This window comes from Ovis aries, chromosome 7 (genome assembly GCF_016772045.2).
Source record: "Ovis aries strain OAR_USU_Benz2616 breed Rambouillet chromosome 7, ARS-UI_Ramb_v3.0, whole genome shotgun sequence".
NCBI lineage: Eukaryota > Metazoa > Chordata > Mammalia > Artiodactyla > Bovidae > Ovis > Ovis aries.
In genome coordinates this window covers 23,825,117-23,843,038 of record NC_056060.1, presented here as the reverse complement: position 1 = coordinate 23,843,038, position 17,922 = coordinate 23,825,117, and the positions used below count along the sequence as shown (strand labels likewise).

The following is a 17,922-nucleotide window of genomic DNA, read 5'->3' as shown; positions in this document are numbered from 1 at the left end:
GGTCCATAAATTGCATGGATCTGAGACCTACTGACTCCTGTGAAACATTTCTTCTGCCCAAGTATGTTTACCACATGGGGTCGCTGTTGCAACGAGCTGATTCTAAAATGTGACCCTTTTATGTTACTTCTGTACAAGGTGTTCTAGAATATTTAACTCCCTCATAAATCCTTCCTTCTTCTCCATCTGGTACTGAAGGAAGCTGGTTATTCCATACTTGTTATTTCATATATACTGGGCCAAAATGTGACTGGAAGTCCTTGGCACTCATTGATCTTTTCCATGGGAAAATGAAAAAGTTGCTTACTTAGAATACTTTCAACAGTTTTAGACCTGGAAGAAGTGCTCCCCAAATATTTTCCAGTGATTTTCCTTTCCCATATTATATGAGCAAAGAACTCAACATACCACTATGCTTTCCACATTAATGTGAGTATCTAACGTGTTTGGGCTATTGCAATTGGCTGATTCAACTAACATTAAGATATCTTTTGGATTTAGCTCTTTTTCAGAGTTAAAAAGGTTTTTGTTACTGAGTTTATATTGGGTATTTCTTTTTTTTTTCTTTTTGGCTGTGGGATCTTAGCTCCCCACCCATACACCCTGCAATGGAAACTTGGAGTCCTCACCACTGGACTGCCAGGGGATTCTCTAAGGAAGAGTGGATGATCCATATATACATTATAAATAGTCACATATACTATAATTCCTACACACGTGCTTTCTGCTGGTCATGGTTCTTTACATGTGGTTTAGAAAAGCAGGAAAGGAATGGGAAGCAATTACAGTCTACTGCCAACTGTTTACAACAGGTTGACTCTGAAGTAGGTGTTATTGTCCCAGTTTTATAGATGAAGAAACTGAGGCTCCAAGGAGAGAGTTGCCCTAGGTCACAAGGTGGAAGAGCTGGGATTTGGATTTAGGTCTGTCTTGACTCTGAACTTGTGCCTTTTCTTCTTCTCCTTCACTTCCTGTTTTGGTGACTGATTTCACATCAAATGTCTTTTCCTAGCTGGTCAGTAGGAACTAGCGAGGGGCCCACTTCTCTGTTTAATATCTGTTAAGTGAGTTTGAGTAGCAGATGTAAGGTGTGGACTTAGTGTGATTACAAAAGGACACCAGGGTGTCAGGAGATGAAAGGTCCAGTTCAGATGGCCTCATTTGCTCTTTTGTGGAATAAGATTAAGATTTCATTTAATCTTACATTGGAACCAATGGGGGATTTCTGGGCATGAATGACCATCTTAGATGGATTATTCTCAGAGCTCCATGAATATGAGACTGACTACAGTGGATGGGCACCTTCTGGAACTGTGGAAAATCGATGAGGAATAAGGAGCCCAATGGAATCTAACCTTTGAAACATTTGTTTCATTCAGACCAAATCTTCAGAGGGTAAGAACATAGCAAAGATCTGAAAGGAAGTCCAGGTTGCCATGCTGCTGTGCTAGAAGTTTTTACCACTGTTCTTCTTCCTGGGTGCTCAGCTGAGCCTTGAGGGGAAGCCCCTGCTGAGGAACTGTTGCCCTGCTATTGACTTGCTTCTGGGGACAGCTCCGTGTGAGAGCTGCTGGTGTGGGCTCTGGAAGTTGCTGCTACTTCTCTTCCCTGATTCATAGCCTGGTCCAGGCTCAGACTCAGCAACAGAACTTAGACCCTGGGTCCTGGTTTACAGTAGAATATGAGGCAGATGACAAGAGTGACCATGCTCCTGACCTTGGGTGAGTTATTATGGAATTAAGAGAAATTGGGATCTGGGTCCAGACAAGGATCTACAACCCTGCCTGCTACCATCGCTCTTTATTCAAGATGCTGAGGGATGGCTTTGGGGTCCTATTTTTCTCCAGGCGGTTCCTTGGCATTTATGTGAGGAGTGAGAGAAATAAAGACATTCGTCATTACCGAGCCCTGGTCTATCCATGGGAGGAAGAAATTAGACCTGCCACCTCTGTTCATGTGTTTCTGGGATTCCTCAGAATAATTATTTTAAAAAAATGTCCTGAAACACAAGTGAGAAGTAAATTGTGTGTGTCTGTATATGGAGGGGAAATAGGGGGTTTACTTGAGAAAGAACCTGAAGGGTGCTGAGTTGGACCTTCAGTTTGGTTTCAGAATAGGAGCTAGTGTTGTGCTTTTTACTTCCACAGGTACTTTGAGTCTTGCTAAGACTTCCCAGCCCATCATCATTGACTCATACGAAGGACAAGAAGTGAACATACCCTGTAACCACACCACAATAGCTATAAGTGAATATATCTTCTGGTATCGACAGTTCCCCAACCAGGGACCACAATTTATCATTCAAGGATATACGACAACCGTGGAAAATGAAGTGGCATCTCTGTTAATTCCTCCTGACAGGAAGTTCAGCACCCTGAGCCTGCCCCGGACTGCATCGTGCGAGACGCACACTGCGACAGATGGGGCTGCACCTGGGCAGTATCCCCGTGTGGGGTGGGAGTCACAGCCCAGGGGATCCCCAAAGCAGTACCTTCTAAAGTGTTTATTTTACTGTATTATTTTCAGAAGGTATTAGCAAATCCATGTATTACTTTACTATTTTAAAAAATATTGGTCTTATTTATTTTTAAAATAGGTATTCCATTTCTATAGTCTAAAATTCAAAAAAACACAAAAGGGCGTGATGCCTTTGTCCCATTATTGTCTCTAAGCTGCACAATTATACAAAAGGAGACAATCTATGGTATGTATACTGTTGTCACTTAGCTCACTGATGGCCCTCAGTTCATGCACACGCATGCACACACACACTGTGCACACACACTACACACCCTTGCACGCACATTGCATGCAGTCAGTTTAGACAACAAGCTTCTCAGCTTTTGAAAAATTCAGTCTAAATGTCAGGCAATCATTGTCACACAAAATTTGACCATTTCCTTGGTATTTTAAGCCCCCACAAGATTCTTTCCAAGTCTTCTCTGTGTTTGGATCTTTTACTCTCTGTTACCCCTCTTTCTCTTTTCTTTTGTCCCACACCCTTGTTGTGGATGGCATGGCAAATAGAATGGGGATGATGGTGGGGGGAGTGGAAAAGTGTTTTGATTCTGATTGGTATCATAGACTATTTTTGCAATATATTAAGCAGAAACATAGGGATTCTGGGTCATTATCAATTTTTAGAGTTGAGTCCTTTGGGGACCAAAGGGAGACAGGAATAATGGCAAAGTTCCTGGGAATCTTGCTAGTGAGGCCTGTTGTTATTTGGACTTATAGGACTTCCATCATAGTGATCAGAAGTATTTATGGAGTATCATTAGAGTAGGTATCTCGCTTAGATCTCACTGCTGCACTGAAAATCAAAGGGAGACAGGAATAATGGCAAAGTTCCTGGGAATCTTGCTGGTGGGCCTGCAGCTTAGTCAGGACTGTGAGGATATTATTATTAATGTTTTAGTGGGGAATTGTCTCTGATTTTGGCAACGAGGAATGCAACAGTTGATGATATTTTCTACTGAGACTCACTCCATGGAGTGGGTTTTAAGCCAATTTTTTCACTCTCCTCTTTCACTTTCATCAAGAGACTCTTTTCTTCTTCACTTCTGACATAAGGGTGGTGCCATCTGCATATCTGAGGGTATTGATATTTCTCCTGGCAAACTGATTCCAGCTTGTGCTTCATCCAGCCCAGTGTTTCTCATGATGTACTCTGCATAAAAGTTTAATAAGCAGAATGATAGTATACAGCCTTGATGTACTCCTTTCCTGATTTGGAACCAGTCTGTTGTTCCATGTCTGGTTTTAACTGTTGCCTCCTGACCTGCATACAGATTACTCAAGAGGCAGGTCAGGTAGTCTGGTATTCCCATTTCTTTAAGAATTTTCCACAGTTTGTTGTGATCTACAAGGTCAAATGCTTTAGCGTAATCAATAAAGCAGAAGTAGATGTTTTTCTGGAATTCTCTTGCTTTTCCATGATCCAGTGGATGTTGGCAATTTGATCTCTGGTTCCTCTGCCTTTTCTAAAACCATCTTGAACATCTGGAAGTTCACGGTTCATGTATTGCTGAAGCCTGGCTTGGAGAATCTTGAGCATTACTTTACTAGCATGTGAGATGAGTGCAATTGTGCTGTAGTTTGAACACTCTTTGGCATTGCCTTCTTTGGGATTGGAATGAAAACTGACCTTTTTCAGTCCTGTGGCCACTGCTGAGTTTTCCAAATTTGCTGGCATATCGAGTGCAGCACTTTCACAGCATCATCGTTTAGGATTTGAAATAGCTCAACTGGAATTTCATCACCTCCACTGGCTTTGTTCATAGTGATGCTTCCTAAATCTCGCTTGACTTCACATTCCAGGATGTCTGGCTCTAGGTGAGTGATCATATCAATCGTGGTTTTCCGCATCATGAAGACCTTTTTTGTATAGTTCCTCTGTGTATTCTTGCTGCTGATAAGTCACTTCAGTCATGTCTGACTCTGTGCGATCCCATAGATGGCAGCCCACCAGGCTCCTCCATCCCTGGGATTCTCCAGGCAAGAACAGTGGAGTGGGTTGCCATGTCCTTCTCCAATGCATGAAAGTGAAAAGTGAAAGTGAAGCCACTCAGTCGTGTCTGACTCTCAGTGACCACACGGACTGCAGCCTACCAGGCTCCTCCATCCATGGGATTTTCCATGGCAAGAGTACTGGAGTGGGGTGCCATTGCCTTCTCCAGTGTATTCTTGCTACCTCTTCTTAATATCTTCTGCTTCTGTTAGGTCCATACCATTTCTGTCCTTTATTGTGCACATCTTTGCATGAAATGTTCCCTTGGTGTCTCTAATTTTGTTGAAGAGATCTCTAGTCTTTTCCATTCTATTGTTTTCCTCTATTTCTTTGCGTTGATCGCTGAGGAAGGCTTTCTTATCTTTCCTTGCTATTCTTTGGAACTCTGCATTCAAACGGGTATAGCTTTTCTTTTCTCCTTTGCCTTTCATTTCTCTTCTTTTTCACAGCTATTTGTAAGGCCTCCTCAGACAACCATTTTGTCTTTTTCTTGGGGGTGGTCTTGATCCCTGCTTCCTGTACAATGCCACAAACCTCTGTGCATGGTTCTTCAGGCACTCTGTCTATCAGATCTAATCCCTGAATCAATTTCTAAGATCATGGCATCTGGTCCCATCACTTCATGGCAAATAGATGGGGAAACAGTGGAAACAGTGGAAACAGTGACAGACTTTATTTTGGGGGGCTCCAAAATCACTGTGGATGGTGACTGCAGCCATGAAATTAAAAGATGCTTGTTCCTTGGAAGAAAAGTTATGACCGACCTAGACAGCATATTAAAAAGTAGTGACATTACTTTGCCAACAAAGGTCCCTATAGTCAAAGCTATGATTTTTCCAATAGTCATGTATGGATGTGAGAGTTGGACTAAAAGAAAACTGACTGCCAAAGAATTGATGCTTTTGAACTGTGGTGTTGGGGAAGACTCTTGAGAGTCCCTTGGACTGCAAGGAGATCCAACCAGTCCATCCTAAAGGAGCTCAGTCCTGGATGTTCATTGGAAGGACTGATGTTGAAGCTGAAACTCCAATAATTTGGTCAACTGATGTGAAGAACTGACTCATTTGAAAAGACCCTGATGTTGGGAAAGATTGAAGGCAGGAAGAGAAAGGGATGACAGAGGATGAGATAGATGGCTGGATAGTATCACCAACTCAATGGACATGAGTAAGCCTCGGGAATTGGTGATAGACAAGGAAGCCTGGCGTGCTGCAGTCCATGGGGTCACAAAGAGTCGGACATGACTGAGAGACTGAACTGAAATGAACTGTGGAGTGGGAGAGTATTTCCATCTAGCTCATCTGAGGGTTTGGTAGGGAAATACTATTGTGGAAAAACAAAGAACTATAGAGCATCAGAGCCCATGAACTCATCTCGCTTTGGCTAACATCTTTTTAAAGATGGTTGAGGAATGTGCAGAAGGACTGCCTGGCTGCTGAATGTTTAAGATGTAGCCAGCTCTTCTCTCAGCTTTGCCTAAGACCACAACTTCCAGGACTTCATGCAGTAGAGATAATATCCTGGGATAGCCCAGGGCTTCTAATTCCCATAATCTCAAATGGCAAAAAGGAGAAAAGATTCATAGCATTTGAACAAAGACAAGAAACACATCCCCTTGCACATCACAGATTTGAAGCCTGAAGACTCAGACATCTACATCTGGCTAGCAAGTTCACAGTGGTCCTGAAGTATCTGGAGCCTCTGCCCAAACCAGCATCAGGGGCTCCAACCACACTCCTGATATGAGAGTTGAGAGAGTAGGGTAGAGGGGAATCTCTAGTGTTTCTATCTACTTTTGAAAATAAATATCCATATCATTTCTGAGAGTCTGTATATGATTAATTAAGGAAGATGTTAGACAGTTCTGTAGATAACTGATCCAGGAAATTAGAGATGGAATATTGGCTGGATAAATCTTCAAAATGTTTTCTATCCACCTTGGCATTTCATCCTACCCTTGTTCATGGCATCACGTTTGAATGACTCCTTGGTTATAGTATAGAGGAAAGGAAGTCTCAGGGATGAAGGAACAAGAAATATGGTCCAGCTTGTCTCAGGGATGAAGGAACCAGAAATACGGTCCCAGGTTCTTTCAAGGAGTCACTGGCTATGGGGAAACAACAGAGTGAGGTTTAGTTTTAAGTTCTAGTTTTATAAAGAGGAGTCTGCATGTTGAACATTTTGGAATAATAACCACTGTGTGATGGTTAAAAGAGTACTGGGATTAGAAGTAGTTAAGTTATAATTCTAGTTATGCTTCTTCATTGCCACCTGCCCTTGGGTAGCAAACCAATGGAAAAAGAATAAGCTCTGGAGCCAGGACTTCCTAGGTTGGAATCTGAGATCTTATTCTTAAAGAGTTTGACTGTCAAATACTTATGGGTTCTGAGCTTCAATACTGCTTCTATAAAATGGGGCTCAGAATCCTATGTTCCAGGGTTATTATGAGATAAAATAATATTACACCAAAGGTCTTGTACTTAATATGCTCTCATTAGATAAATGGTGTCCATAGCCTGCATTATCATTTCTGGATAATAACCTGATCTGCCAGCTATTCAAAGCTGTTTGGAAAATGACATCAAATCTTGTCATAAATTGAAGATCTAAACAAGTATAAGAATTTTTGTGGGTGAGAGAAAACTCTCGGTTTTCTTACCTTTGTCCAAAAAAATCAATATTGATGAGCTATTTCTCTGTAAGAGATAATACAATTTTTTTTTTTTGCCAAATAATCCCCAGAATGAGGCTTTCAAGGTTCAAGTAGATAAAGGATGGTTCGTGAAGTAACTGCTGATTCCGGACTCTCAGGGATGAATGGGTAACTCTCTGCTTCCAGGTTGAAGACAGTCTATTATGAATAAATGATTACAAACAGTTCAGAGCTTTGTGCAGTTACAGAGACAAGGATGAGTTTTTGTCTACCTTTCTGGCAGTCAATAGTGTATCAAAGCACAGAGCCCTGTTGTTATTTGGAGTTACAGGACTTGCATTATAGTGATCAGAAGTATTTATGGAGTATCATTAGAGTAGGGCTCTCGTGTAGATCTCAGTGCTGCACTGAGCGCATTACAGGCACATAGCCTACTTTACTCAGAAGCATTTCCATCCTCCCATGGACCTATACATGTGTGTGTGGTTTTAAAAATATAGAATATATAGTTGATCTTCCCAAATGGTCTCTGCACATGCTGTCATCAGCATGGTAGTTGGGTTTCTTTCATGGTAGTTGCGAAGAGCTTGGAGAGCTGCTTAAGCTTAAGTTCAGGACTGGTTTGACATCACTCTTCCTGCATTCTATGTGAATCCCAGGGCCCTCCCAGATTCATGGAGAGGGGACTATACAGGGCAGTGACTATCAGGAAGCATGATTCATTGAGAGTCATCAATGTAATGGAGTACTATTATAGCAGTAGAAAATTTAGAAAACAATGATAAGTCAAGTGGACAAAGAAATAAAAATGCCCCCCATACCTCAATATCTTTAGATAAACATAATTTACTTTTTGATGTGTATACTTCTGGAATTTTCCCATAATTTAAGAATATTAATCATGTATGAGTAATAAATAGACCATGTGTAATATTAAAAGCAAAGATCCTGAGAGCCAAAGCTTTGGAAAATAGCGCATGATTGTCTTTTGAGGGTTAGATCATATCTTCTGGATAAGTTGATTCTTTTTTTTAAAAAAAATATACCATGCTATTTATTTTTTAAGGATAATTGCTTTATAATATTGTTTTGGTTCCCACCATACATCGACATGCATCAGCCATAAGTATACATATGTCTCCTCCCCCTGGAACCTTCCTCCCAGCTCCCACCCAATCCCACCCCTCTAGGTTGTCACAGAGCCCTGGTTTGAGTTCCCTGAGTCCTACGGCAAATTCCCACTGGCTATCTATTTTACATATGGCAGTGTGTATTTTCCATGCTACTCTCTATTCGTCGCACCCGCTCATTTGTCCCTTCCCTACCATGCCCACAAGTCTGTTTTCTATGTCTGTGTCTCCATTGATGCTCTGCAAATAGGTTCATCAGTACCATCTTTCTAGTTTCCATATATATATATGCATTAATATACAATATTTGTTTTTCTCTTTCTTAACCTTGTATCACAGGCTCTAGGTTCATCCACCACATGAGAAATGACTCAGATGTATGCCTTTTATGGTTGAGTAATATTCCACTGTGCATATGTACCACAGCGTCTTTATCCATTCATCTGTCGGTAGATAGCTAGGCTACTTCCATGTCCTAGCTACTGTAAATAGTGCTGCAGTGTATACTGGGGATACTTGTGTCTTTTTCAATTATGGCTTTCTCAGAGTATATGCCCAGTAGTGGGATTGTTGGGTCATATGGTGGTTTATTTCTTGTTTTTTTTTTTTTTTTTTTTTTTAACGAATCTCCTTAACTAAAACTGAGCCTGGGTCAATCTATCTGATTCTCTTCCCTAAGGGTTATTCTGATGCTTTCTATGTAATCTATTATGGGAAAGGACTCGGAATACTATTATACTCATTCAATCAATTTTTCTGTGATGTCTCAGATTCTCTCTTCTTATGTGTCTTCATACCTGGGATAAACAGTATGAACCTACCTGCAGTGTGGGAGACCTGGGTTCGATCCCTGGGTTGGGAAGGTCCCCTGCAGGAGGGCAAGGCAACCCACTCCAGTATTCTTGCATGGAGAATCCCCATGGACGGAGGAGGCTGGCGGGCTACAGTCCATGGGGTCGCAAAGAGTCAGGCACGATTGAGCGACTAAGCACAGCACAGCACAATCATGCTTGAAATAGGGGATATAGCAAAGTGTAGGAGAAGAACTACTTCTGTTTTGCCTCCAGAGGGCGATGTTGCACAAACTAGAATTCCAGTTCAAGAACAGCAACGTTCTTTTGGCTCCTCCTTCACAGAGCTGGCTGAGGTGTCCAGCTGCAGACGGTGATAAATGAGAAGCATTCAGAAGTCAGAAAACATCCAGATTTGTCAAGGAAGAGACTCTTCCAACCATTTCTGCAACATGCTTAAAGCAAGATTCTAGAGCATTAACCATACCCACTCAACCATATCCACTCTTTTTCTATATATAGTTTCAAGTATTTATATATATAGTAAAATAAAGAAGTTTCCATAAGAGTTATCAAATCTTTTATAAAGGAAACAATTTCCCTATCTCTTATTTATTTAATACAGAAAGTTTTCTTACATTATAAAGAGTGCTGTTTCCTCAGCCATATTCCTTCTTGTTCAGGAAAGATCTTCAAAATAGTATCCCACAGCTTCTTCACTGTTCAGTCATGAGTCTGGTTCCCATAACAGTGCTTATCACATTGTTGGCCCTAAGTGAGTAAAATTCTATTTCATCTTCCTGTTCTCTCGAAGTGTGGTATCGCAATTGGTCTCTGAATAGAGACACTGTCTCTTAGGAGGTAAGTCTGTCCTGGACTCACTAACACCGCATTGACGTTTCAGGAGGAGCCGGAGCCCAGTCAGTGACCCAGCCTGACAGCTACATCACTGTCTCTGAAAGATCCTGTCTGGAGCTCAGGTGCAACTACTCATCTCCTGTTTCACTGTATCTCTTCTGGTACATGCAGTACCCCAACCAAGGACTCCAGCTTCTCCTGAAGTACATATCTGGAGAAGGCCTTGTTTCAGGCATCAGAGGTTTTAAGGCTGAATTTATGAGTGAAACCACTTTCCACCTGGAGAAACCATTAGCCCATTGGAGGGACTCTGCCAAGTACTTCTGTGCTCTGGATGACTCAGTTCCTGGGACAGAAAGGGGAGCTGAACATAAACTTCTGGTGAACATGAGGCTGTCAGTGACTCAAGAGATCGACTTAGGGCATTTTCAGAAAGATCGTGTATTCTATAGACACGTAGGGCCAAGGGAACTCAACTTAGCTCTCTTGCAGACATGGTCTTAATTTTCAGAGTCAGGATTCATAAGAGGAAAGACAGCTTATGAGGAATATACAATGTCTCCAACAGACTGGAGGCTGGAACTTGCTCAGAGAATCGCTTCAGATGGGACAGTGGCAGCATCTGTTTTTGCATGGGGATTGCCCCATGACCTGAGATCAGACATAGGGGAGAGCTGTGACAGTTTATGCTGATGGCTTTAATCCACTGGCTTCACTTTAACTGAGGATTTTTTTCTTAAGATTCTAGATAGTCCCATCTGTGGGTGAATATTTGGGGGGAAAAAAACTGAATGGGGAGATGGTTAATAAGAGTTAGAAGAAGGGACTTAGGAAAATGTGATAAAGTAAAAGTCACTAAGCATAAGATAAATACTGCTTGATTCCACTTATATGAGGTACTTAGAACAGTCAAAGTCATAGAGTCAGAAAGTACATTGGAATTAAAAAAAAAAGTCCATTGGTAGGTGCCAGGGGCTAGGGGATAGTGGGGTAATGGGAGGGGTAATGGGGAATTAGTGTTTAATGAGGACAGAGTTTCAGTTTAGGAAGGTGAAAAATTTGGGAGATGGATGATGGTGAGAGTTGCACAACAATGTGAATGTACTTAGTGCCACTGAACTGTTCAGTTAAATATGGTTAAATAGTATGTTTTACATTATGTGACTTTTACTATGATTAAAAAAAATAAATAAAAAAATCACATTTAAAAGAAAAAAAATTTTCAGGGAGAATATTTACCAAATGTTCTTGTTATTTGCTTGGCTCTTCTATTTTAGCATAATCTCAGAAAGATGGAGCTCAGATCTTCCTTAACTTGTCACTGGATCAGGTTGAGGAGGGCCTGGGCTAAGATAATTTGACAGATGATTGCTGGAGCAGGATTAAGAGTTGGAATCTGTTAGAGCCAAATAGGGCTGGAGGATCCAGTAGGAAAAAAAAAAAACAACTACATTATCTATTTCCTTTTCCTCTGATTTTTAGAATGAAAAATTCTTAAAATGACCTTTTATTCTACCGACTTAGAAATTACTTTAATACGCTGATACAATGTTGTATCCTGTCTCTCCTCTGAGGAAAAAGACAAAGAGAAGAGGGAAAGAAGGAATAGAAGTAAAGAGAGGAGAAAGGGGTAAGGTATAAGGAAAGACTGGAGGGAAAAAGAGAAAACACTTTGTCTGAAGTAAAAAACGAGGTCCTCACTTCATGTTCACAGAGCAGATCAGCCATGTGATGTGCAGAATGTCAGGAGAAAGGGTTGGAAGGGAGAAGAGAGGAGGTGGGAATGAGACTAAGGTGGATATTCTATACATGGTCAATTTATTTTTTTATCAGAGTCTAATTGTAGACCTCTACTGACTCATTGGAAAAGACTTTGATGCTGGGAGGGATTGGGGGCAGGAGGAGAAGGGGACGACAGAGGATGAGATGGCTGGATGGCATCACTGACTCGATGGACATGAGTCTGAGTGAACTCCAGGAGTTGGTGATGGACAGGAAGGCCTGGCGTGCTGTGATTCTTGGGGTCGCAAAGAGTTGGACACGACTGAATGACTGAACTGAACTGAACTGAACTGTGTCTAGTCAAGGCAATGGTTTTTCCAGTAGTCATGTATGGATGTGAAAGTTGGACTGTGAAGAAAGCTGAGCACCGAAGAATTGATGCTTTTGAACTGGGGTATTGGAGAAGAACTCTTGAGAGTCCCTTGGGCTTCCAGGAGATCCAACCAGTCCATTCTAAAGGAGATCAGCCCTGGGAGTTCTTTGGAAGTACTGATGCTAAAGCTGAAACTTCAGTACTTTGGCCACCTCATGCGAAGAGTTGACTCATTGGAAAAGACTCTGATGCTGTGAGGGATTGGGGGCAGGAGGAAAAGGGGATGACAGAGGATGAGATGGCTAGATGGTATCACTGACTTGATGGACGTGAGTTTGAGGGAACTCCGGGAGACGGTGATGGACAGGGAGGCCTGGCGTGCTGCTATTCATGGGGTCGCAAAGAGTCGGACACGACTGAGCAGCTCAACTGAGCTGTGTTCATATATAAAAATAAATCTACATTTTTAGGTTTACAAAACTATTTTAATTTCTTTTATTTGTGTTTAGTTTTGTAACAAAAGGGATTAACAAAATGTAATGTACCATGAAACAGTATTTCTTTGTTAGATATTCCATGTAAATAAATTATCCAATTCTTTGTCAAACTTCATGTTTTAATTCTTGTTCAGAAGGCAGGCTCACTGAAACTATCATCTTCCAGGTTGTGTTAAAACCAGGCCTCTATTTCCCTCTGAGTTATTTTTGTTTTCACTTTTCTTACCTTCCACCCAAACTTTCACTGTTTCCTACCTAAGACAGTTCTGAAAAAAAAGAAAGAAAGAAAGAAAGAAAGACAGGGAACGCTGGGCATTTCTCCCTCACTGCCTCCCTCACCCTCACCAGCCTGGGTTTCCCCACCCCCTACACATCCACACACCTGAGACATTACACACTGAGCCTGGGCTGGGCCATCATTGGTGTAGTTTCCTGTTAAGTGAGTGACACACGTCAAATGTGATTGGTTCTCAGTGATTCTAATGGAACATATTGACAGTAAGAACAAAATTTTTCTGGACCCAAGACTGCATCCTTCGGGTAGAGGAGAAGGCACTCCAGTAATTGGGCAAGGAGTCATGAAGAGAAAATGGGGAATCCTGCTGGGGCTTCTGTGCATCCAGATTTCCTGTGAGTCAGGGTCATCTCAGATAGGGGTCTGGGGAGTGTCCAGAGTTGACAGTGAGAGGGAGGGAAGGAGAGCTGACCTGGGACTCCTAGAAGGTCCTACATCCTCAGGTGTTTCTTGAGACAGTTTACAGGTCTGGAAATTGCACCCATGACTCCCCAGGGACATCATTTGTGTTTGCTTCTCTCTCTTTCCAAGCAGGGGTGAGGGGAGTGAAGGTGGAGCAGAGTCCTTCAATCTTGAGCCTCCAGGAGGGAGCCAACTCTACTCTGTGGTGCAATTTTTCTGCCACAGTGAACAGTGTGCAGTGGTTCCAGCAAAATCCCGGAGGCAGCCTCACCAGGCTGTTTTTCATAGCTTCAGGGACGAAGCAGAATGAAAGGCTGAGTTCCACAGTGAATTCTAAGGAGCGGTATAGTACCCTACACATCACAGCCTCCCAGCTGGAAGACGCAGCCACCTACCTCTGTGCGGTGGAGGCACAGTGCTCCCAGGTGGCCTGCAGCCTGTACCCAAACTGCAGCTGCCTCAGCCACGGTCCCTGACACAGGACAGACTTGCACATCAGCGTTTGCACAGCATTAGGTTCCCTGATTCATTTTGTCAGTATTTAAATTTTCTAATTTTAAACATTTAAAGCTAACATAGAGATTCTTTAAAAAATAAAAAATGGCAAACTCATGTTTCAGCAAACAGTGGAAAGGTCCAACTCAAGGTCAAAGTTAGAGCCTCAAGGAACAGATACTAAATAGGCTAGTACAGAGAGAAACCTACAAATGTTCATGTGCTGCTGGTACACGTGTTTATCTGTTAATATTAACTCATGACTAAACTTTTAAGAAAGGAAAAGGGAGCATTGTCTTGCTTGGCAGTGCTTGCATTCATGACTTTAAGTGTCCGGAAGGCCTTAATATCAAATATAGTAAAGTAGCTAATGTTTAGGTAGCACTTGCATGCAATTGTTTAATCTCCATATCACTTTATGACACAGGTATTGGGTTGTCCTCATTTTTTGTTTTTTAACAACAAGGGGAAAAAGCATAAAAAATAAGAAGCTGAAAGACTTTACAAGGTAGAGGTGCCCAGTGGCAGAGCAGTACTGGAAGAGAAGCAATCTGACTTCAGATGCCACGGTCTTATTCCTAGCACTCTGACTGTATTCTTAGACACTCATAAGTCAATTTTTTACACTGATAAAGTGCAAAATAGTTTCATGAGAGTCAACACGCAAACACATTTTGACAATTTTTAATGAGTGAATTCTGAGGAAAAGCTAATTTGAAGTCCCCTATGGAGTGATGGGCCTTCTCAGGTGGTTCAGTGGTAAAGAATTCACCTGTCAATTCAGGAGATGTGGGTTTGATCCCTGGATTGGGAAGATCCCCTGAAGGAAGGCATGGCAACACACTCCAGTGTTCTCACCTGGAGAATCCTGTGGGCCGAGGAGCCTGGTGGGCTGCAGTCCATGGGGCTGCAAAAGAGTCGGACATGACTTAGCCACTAAACGACAATAGCAATGGAGTGATGGTGACCTATTGCCCTTAGTTCCACAGAACCACCCATGGTCACCTCTAGCAGGTCTCAGTGACCCACGCAGCAGAGGTCAGAACACAGATGAGGACAAAGTCATCCCAGACTCAAACTCTACCAGACCCCTGAGGAGCTGCTTTCTTCTCCCTAATAGGGAAGTGGCCAAAATTCTTTCATCTGGAGTTTGTTCAAATATACAGTCGCTCAAAAATTTTTATTTTGTAGCATACTATGGTAGGCATTGGTCTAGTGGTTAAAGATACCTTATTCCGCAATACAGACAAATTTCCTGCACATATGGATTTTTTATTCTACTATGGGGAGATAGGATGAGAAAACAAACAATGATGTCAAAACTTAAGTGACATTAATAAAATAAAAGAGCATAATATTAAAAAGAATTACAGTGGTTGTGTGCTTAGTTGCTCAATGTTCTAAAAACTCTGACTGAGTCTTGAATTTCAAAAAAAAAAAGGCGAAAATCAGTATTAAGATCTGGGGTAAGGAAGAGTTTTCAAATGCAGTAAGGTCCTAAGGCAGAAGGAAATTTGATTTATTTGTGAAAGATGGCTGGGATATTATGATATATATTATGATATTCCCATAAAATAGTGAAAAAAGAGAGGTGGGTGATAACGGCAAAGAGGTAATCAGGAGCTCAGTCTTATGTGGATTTATAACATTATGGTTAGATTTATTAAAAGATGCTTTACTTCTTGGAAGAAAAGTTATGACCAACCTAGAGAGCATATTGAAAAGCAGAGACATTACTTTGCCAACAAAGGTCTGTCTAGTCAAGGCTATGGTTTTTCCAGTGATCATATATGGATGCGAGAGTTGGACTGTGAAGAAAGCTGAGCACCGAAGAATTGATGCTTTTGAACTGCGGTGTTGGAGAAGGCTCTTGAGAGTCCCTTGGACTGCAAGGAGATCCAACCAGTCCATTCTAAAGGAGATCAGCCCTGGGATTTCTTTGGAAGGAATGATACTAAAGGTGAAACTCCAGTACTTCGGCCACCTCATGCGAAGAGTTGACTCATTGGAAAAGACTCTGGTGCTCGGAGGGATTGGGGGGCAGGAGGGGAAGGGGACAACAGAGGATGAGATGGCTGCATGGCATCACTGACTCGATGGACATGAGTTTGAGTGAACTCCGGGAGATGGTGATGGACAGGGGTGTGATTCATGGGGTCACAAAGAGTTGGATACGACTGAGTGAAGTGAACTGAACTACATGTAACAGGAAGCAGTTGAAGGGTTTTGGGGTGATCTAATCTAACTTATAATTTTAGAAAGATCACAGTCTGTGCCCTGAGGAATAACTCATTGAGGAAGGGTGGGACAAGATTAAGCCATAAGGACAATTAGGAAGACCTTGTAAGAGAGAATGAGACCTGACAGAGACCTGATGGAGGCCAAGTTCTGGAAGGGGTCCTGTAATGTGGTCACTTTTTTTTATACGAAAAATTTTAAAAGCAAGCTATTTTAGTGGCAATTGGTTAAAACAATCTTTTCCCATGCTCACTACTCCTGTATCAGCTTACCCTTGTTTCAGGTCGTATTGGAGTAGCTTCAGACATTTTTGGAAATCTGGTTATATGGATAAGACTGAGTTGAGGACACATTTAGTTTGCATTAAGTGAGATATATTAATGTGATTCACAGTGACTTCTCTGTATAGTTAAGTTGTTGCTAGTCAATCCTACTGTAGGAATTGCTTCCAGAAATATTCCTTCAAACTACTATGTCCACTCACCCAGCATTAGGAAATGAAACTTCACAAAACTAGCTTGGGCATGGTCTATGGTCCTCAGTACTTCAGTATATAGTTAGAAGAGGAGAATCAAAGTTTAAGATATGCAGATTGTGTCATATAATTTAGCAATTTGCCTATTCTAGGTCTCATATAAGTGGAATAAATCATATAGTATCTGTCCTTTTGTGCCTGGCTTATTTCACTTTAGCATAATGTCTTCCAGGTTCACCCATTTTGTAGCATGTCTCAGAATTTTATTCTTTTTAAAGGCAGAATAATGTTCCACTGTAGAGATATGCAACATTTTTGTTTATCTATTTATCAGTTGAAATATGATTTTTTAATCTGAGACTTGAAGGATAGGAAAGATTTGAGCAAAGCTGGCTAATTAATGGAGGTGAGCATCAGATATGTAAGAAAAGATAGAAGAAGTAGTCTGGGGCGACAGCATTCAAATATTTGTGAAGAGTATGGATGTTATTCAAAGTATAAGGACAAACCTGTTGGCTAAATGAAAACTCCACATTGACATGATATAATTTCTGTTTGAATATCATCATTCTTGCTGCAATGTAGTGTTCAAGTTCAAGTTCAGTCACTCAGTCGTGTCCTACTCCTTGCGACCCCATGAATCGCAGCATGCCAGGTCTCACTGTTCATCACCATCTCCCAGAGTTCACTCAGACTCACATCCATCGAGTCCGTGATGCCATCCAGTCATCTCATCCTCAGTCATCCCCTTCTCCTCCTACCCCCAATCCCTTCCAGCATCAGAATCTTTTCCAATGAGTCAACTCTTCTCATGAGGTGGCCAAAGTACTGGAGTTTCAGCTTTAGCATCATTCCCTCCAAAGAAATCCCAGGGTTGATCTCTTTCAGAACGGACTGGTTGGATCTCCTTGAAGTCCAAGGGACTCTCAAGAGTCTTCTCCAACACCACAGTTCAAAAGCAAGCAAGGAGTAAATATTGTTTTTGAAAGCACTCAATATGTATTTATGTCTTCCAATAGTTTTTTTTTTAACTGAGATATAATTGACGTATAACATTGTGTAAGTTTAAATGTACAACTTTTTGATTTGACATTCTTATATATTGCACTATGATTCAGTTCAGTTCAGTCACTCAGTCATGTCTGACTCTTTGCGACCCCATAAACTGCAGCATGCCAAGCCTCCCTGTCCATCACCAACTCTTGGAATCCACCCAAATCCATGTCCATTGTGTCAGTGATTCCATCCAACCATCTTATCCTCTGTCGTGCCCTTCTCCTCCTGCCCTCAATCTTTCCCAACATCAGGCTCTTTTCAAATGAGTCAGCTCTTCACATCAGGTGGCCAAAATATTGGAGTTTCAGCTTCAACATCAGTCTTTCCAATGAACACCCAGGACTGATCTTCTTTAGGATGGACTGTTTGGATCTCCTTGCAGTCCAAGGGACTCTCAAGAGTCTTCTCCAACACCACAGTTCAAAAG

The 17,922-nt window shown here is 41.6% G+C and overlaps 1 protein-coding gene across 1 annotated transcript; it reads left to right on the top strand.

The window, feature by feature from the left end:
* The first annotated feature begins 1,705 nt into the window (after nt 1-1,705).
* Nucleotides 1,706-13,707, top strand: LOC114115815 (uncharacterized). The gene is made up of 4 exons (XM_060418519.1): nt 1,706-1,721; nt 2,148-2,447; nt 13,009-13,164; nt 13,364-13,707. The coding sequence occupies exons 1-4, from the start codon at nt 1,706-1,708 to the stop codon at nt 13,705-13,707; spliced, it is 816 nt and encodes a 271-aa protein (XP_060274502.1).
* The last annotated feature ends 4,215 nt before the right edge of the window (nt 13,708-17,922 follow it).